Source organism: Oryza sativa, chromosome 9 (assembly GCF_034140825.1).
Source record: "Oryza sativa Japonica Group chromosome 9, ASM3414082v1".
Lineage (NCBI taxonomy): Eukaryota > Viridiplantae > Streptophyta > Magnoliopsida > Poales > Poaceae > Oryza > Oryza sativa.
In genome coordinates this window covers 25,734,057-25,739,413 of record NC_089043.1, presented here as the reverse complement: position 1 = coordinate 25,739,413, position 5,357 = coordinate 25,734,057, and the positions used below count along the sequence as shown (strand labels likewise).

General features: G+C 45.0%; 1 protein-coding gene across 1 annotated transcript; it reads right to left on the bottom strand.

The window, feature by feature from the left end:
* Window positions 1-3,938: 3,938 nt before the first annotated feature.
* On the bottom strand, window positions 3,939-5,357 carry LOC9271661 (G-box-binding factor 1). Its single transcript, XM_015755859.3, has 2 exons — window positions 4,682-5,357; window positions 3,939-4,537 (listed from the first exon to the last, which is right to left on the bottom strand). The coding sequence occupies exons 1-2, from the start codon at window positions 5,195-5,197 to the stop codon at window positions 4,466-4,468; spliced, it is 588 nt and encodes a 195-aa protein (XP_015611345.1). The 5' UTR covers window positions 5,198-5,357; the 3' UTR covers window positions 3,939-4,465.

Genomic DNA, 5,357 nt, shown 5'->3' with positions numbered 1-5,357 from the left:
CGGCAGACACCGCGCCGTCCTCCCGGCCCCCCCCCCCCCCCCCGGGCGCCGTACGTCAAAACCGAAAAACGAGCCGGCCCAACCCACCCAAAGGCTGCCTCCCTGCATGCCCCGCTCGGCTTGACGACCATGACACAACCACACGCTCTCACGCTGCTGCTACCCGCGCGGAGGCCGAGAGATACGTGCAGCCGGACGCGCGCGCGCGCTGACACACACAGCTGCTGCAACCTCTCGATCGATCGATGGATCACACATGACGACCACGACGACGAGGACGGGTGTACGTACGGCGCGGCGCCGGCGGCAGACACGTCGGTGGGAAACAGTTTTCTTGTGATGGGCGCCGCCGCTGGCGTTGCCGGACGGGACGGACACCGGCCGGGCAAACAGCGGCGCTGTGTGCTGTACGCGCCCGCATGCATGGCGCATTGGTGCGGCGAGCTGTAGCCGTGTGTGCGCCGAGATGCCTGCAGCTAGCCCTGCCCCTGATTGCACCGCGGCGACCGCTGCATTGACTGCCTAGCTACTGGAGTTACTAGCTACTCCATCCATTAAAAAAAAAAACAACCTAAGACCCACTTTGAATTGAATTGAAGGAAAAATGGAGGAAAAACAAAAGAATTGTAATCCTACACTATTTATGCTTTTAATTCGTAGGAATAAGAAAAGGAAAAACGTAGGAAACTTTTCTATTCCTATAATTCTAGAGAAAAACGTAGGAAAGTTAACATCCACTCTAACCTCTTGGAAAACTTTCTTTGAGTCTATTTCTCTCATCTGATTCCTGCATTTTTGCTGCGGTCTACTCAAACGGTCATTCCTATATTTTTCTTGTGTTTTGCAATCCTCTGTTTTACACTTGCATTTCTACCAAAATCCTGTGTTTTTCCTATTCCTCCGTTTCTTTAATCCTGCGATTCAAATGGGCCCTAAAAACATGGATAGGACACATGGAGGAAATACTCACTCCTTCTCACAATATAGCAATACGGTGCTGGATGGGACACAACGAATTAGACAGCTTTATATCTTGTCTAGATTCAATGTACTATGAAATATCTAATCTGGTCTTAGATTACTATATTATGGAACGGATAGAGTAGCATATGAAAACAATAGAAATTATGTACTGTTCTTTCATTTATTTCGGTTATATGGGCCGATGACGCACATGCACAATCAACATATGTATATACACTAAGGCGGAGTTCTTTTGATAAACTCTAAACGATAACTTTCTCGTTTTCTGTTAACGGGTTTTATGAACTACTAAACGTTATGTTTTTTTAGAAAACTTTGTGTCAAAGTTTATTTTTTTAGAAAAGTCAAATAAAATCATTTTTAAACTTATAATATTAATTCTCAATTAATTATATCCTAATCACTAGAAACGTTCTCCGTGCTGGAGAATAGCTCAAGCCAGCCGTGAGTTCAAACGCGATCTAGCACATCCACGAATGTTTTCTATACACTTACGGAGTACTAAAGAAACGGAGACCAATGATAAATTCTTGGCTTTACAAAATTTATTCAAAAATGTGTTAGCATGTACTCTCTCCGTTCCAATATACAGTAATCTAGGATGGGACAAGACTTATCCTATAAGTACGAATCTTGGACATACCATATATACCCTATGTCCATATTCGTAGTCGTAGGATGTGTCTCACCCCATCCCATGTTGCTATATATTGGGACAGAGGGAGTACGTAACAGTTATTTGCTCTGTAATAACTTCATTACCTTTCTTTGGAGTATTCTTTTAGAGCCCTTTTAAATCGTAGGAATGAAAAAAATGAAGGAATAGAAAAAACAGAGGATTCTAACAGGAATGAAAGTGTAAAACAGAGGATTGCAAAAAGGAATGGAAGTGTAAAACAGAGGATTGCAAAACACAGGAATGACCGTTTGATTGGACCGTAGGAAAAACACAAGAATCGGATGAAAGAGATAGACTCAAAGAAAATTTTCCAAGAGCTTTGAGCTCTTGCTAAGTTTTCTCTAAAATCTCTATTGAATTTTCCATTCCTACGAATTTCAAACGATTGGATATATGATTCAATCCTTCGATTCAAAGGCATATTCATAGGAATTTTTCTTATAAAATTGAAATCCTGCTAAATTTTTATGTTTTTTCTCTAAATCAAAGGGACCCTTACCGCTCATTGTAATTGAATTCAATCTTCCATAATGGAAATGGAGTATACCACTTCTCCGTGTCAAAACAAATTTGATGCTTTCACAAAAATAAAATAAAATTAAAAATGTTCGCCTATGGCTATGGGGAGGCTAGCCAAGTAGCCAGGGTGTCTAGATGGGACGCCATGCAGATGCAGGATGCTGCAGTATGGCTGGCAGGTCTTCCTCCCATGAACACCTTTTAACTGCAGATTGTACTAATTCTCTGCAGTTTTAATCAATAATAAGTGTTCACGAGATCTCTGCACCACGAGACGCTGTCAAAAGGGCATTTTCTTTAGTCCAAGTTGTTGGTACAAATATTAATCAGGCGTAAGGTAGCCGTTCATCCAGTGGGTGCTTCAGTGATCACCACAGTATGTCCACTTTGGCGTGAATCTAGGTTAGCTTGGATGATGTCATTGGCTTCAGGTTTTCAATTTGATAGTATCCCACTTGTTTCCATCTGTACAAGCTATGGCCAATTTCATACTCCGAAAGTATTGGTTGGTTTTGCAATGGAACAAAATTATCCAAGCTTTTTTGGCTGCCAAATTAAGTTTTCTTTTCAACTAATTAGTCCATAAAACTTAATATGATATTGAAATCAGCAGTTCAAATTCTAACTCACGCGCAATCAAATAAAAATTGACAAAATACTTCTATTTCACTACTAGGAAGTGAATTGAAGGGGGCTTTCACGCAAGGAGTATTGATCCATCATCCCTCATCAGATTAAGTTTATAAGTCGACCTTTTTGGTTGAGTTGAGTGGTGCATACAATTGTAACTAATTAAATATCCAAAATTAATCCAATTACTCACGCACTACCTATATATCGGATATTTTTTTTGGGAAAATTTGAACCAACCCTGACCCACATGTGATTGACTCATGTGGGTCCTACATGTCATTGAGATACAGATGACATATCTCAAATTTTATAAAATTAGGGTGGCATGGTTCCAACAAACCCTATTTTTTTTATCGCATCCACTAGCTAGCTTTAGGTTTTTCACATCAATACCCTTTCTAGAGTGGCCACATATCCTGATCTAGGGCTTACAAAGATAGACATCTGAGAGAATCTGGCCAATGAAGGCTTTTCAAGCCACTGGCCGCTGTGGCCCTGTGGAGCAGGACAGAGAAAAACCGGTGGTTTAGCTAGAAATGTCACAACAAAAAAATCCAGTGCAAGAAAGACTTGCGCCAACGTCGTTATCTTATCTAACTACTGAAATTACAGAAAACCGTCGAAAAGAAAGCTACTTTTTTTTTAGGACTGAAAGTTAGTCAAACATCTGCATACATCATCTCCATTAGAGAAATTCTTCGTTTCGAGTAGTATAGGAGAGTTGGTATCGTGAATTTTTGGGGTTGGAATAATGTTAGTTTTGAGAAAATTATAGAATTGACATGCTTCATGTGAAATTTCTATATATGCCATACGGAAATGGGATACTCGTGGTTTCTTTGGAACGGAGGAATTTTACACGAGTTCAGTTCCAACTAACATCATTTGAAATTTCTCGGCATGGCAACACAACACTAGAGAATGTGATTACAACATTTCAACTTTTTTTCTTCTTTTCTTCTTTTAAGTACTAGTTGGGTTTGCATGTAGGAGGAGGAGAAAACGACATGGGAACAAACAAAACGCATCAGGATCATATTGCACAATAGGGACCAAAAGGGAGATGAAGAAAATTCCAATCCTTAATCCACCCATGCATATTGATCGATTCATGATAAGAGTGTTTATAGAAGAGAGGACTCTTTCCTCCTCTCCTGAGGCCCAAAATGTCATTGTTCCAGGAAGCAATAGTTGCCAAATTTGTACAAGCAGCTCATCTTTCTGCCTAATACCATGCGACAAGCTGTAGGCCATTACTACCACCATCATGTAGAACAGAAAACAGCAAACACCAAAACACATAGCAAGGCAATTAGCACTGCCACAGCTAAGCTTCCTCCTAGGGGACTAATTATAATAATGCATTTTGCTAATTGCTAAGCTAGCAGCTGCCAACACTGTACAGATTAATTAAGGCAAGTGTTTGCGAGCAAATCAAAGCTTAATACTGCCACTTGTCTAAGTAGTAGTAGTAACCATAGTAGCTAAGGTCGTCCACCTGAATGTACATGCCTGGATTAGCTAGCTTTGCTGCTAATTAAGCATCATCACAGCAACACAAGCTACTAATCCACCACCATCTCCAAAAACAAATCCAAGATCATCACAAAGCAGCAGCAGCAGCAGCAGGAGATCGATGAGGAGGAAGAATCAGAATGGCGCGGAGAGCACCCTCTGCAGAGTCCTCCTCACCGGCACCGGCACCTCCACCGTCTTCCTCAGCTGCCGGCGGCGGCGAGATGGATCGAAGCGAGGAGGAGAAGCAGAGGCAAAGTTGTCAGTGATCGAGCAGCAGCAGCAGCAGCAAGCAGAGCGATCGATAGGAATTGATGAGGGTTTAGCTAGCTGCATCCATGGATGGATTACCTGCTCGTACTTGACGCGGAGCATCTTGTTCTCCTGCTTGAGCTGCTCCACCTCGGTCTCCAGGTTGTTGACGCGGGCCTGCTTGCGCGCGCGGGACCTCGCCGCGGACTCGCGGTTCTTGATCATCCGCCTCTTGCGGCGGTCCCCGGCGGCGGGGACACCGGCGGGGGCGGCGGCGGCGGCGGCGCACATGTCGAGCCCGAACCGGCGCGCGGGGAGGATGGCGCCGTCGAGCGGCGCGGGGGCAGGGAGGTGGTGCTGCTGCTGGTGGTACGACGCGGAGGCGAAGAAGATGGACGACATCGGCGCGGCATTGCGGCCGTCGCCGCCGCCGTTGTTGTTGCCGCTGGCGTGGCACGGCGAGGCGGCGGCGTCGACGAAGGACGACGGGAGGAGGCCTTGGAGGTGCGTCGAGTTGAGGCTCAGCGCGGTGGAGATGAACCCCCTCGGCCGCGGCGGCGACGCGCTGGGGCTGCTCGTGTTCGCCCACATGTCCTCGTCGTCCTCCATCGCCATATCACCCTCGCCGCCGCCGCCGCCGCCGCACGCCGGCCGACGAGACCTCCTCGCGGTCGGTTTCTTTACCTCTTTTGAGCAAGCAAGCTCGCAAGCTCAGCGTGAGTGTGACACAAACACACAGAGAGAGGAGGAAATAGTAGTAGTAGTAGTAGTAGTG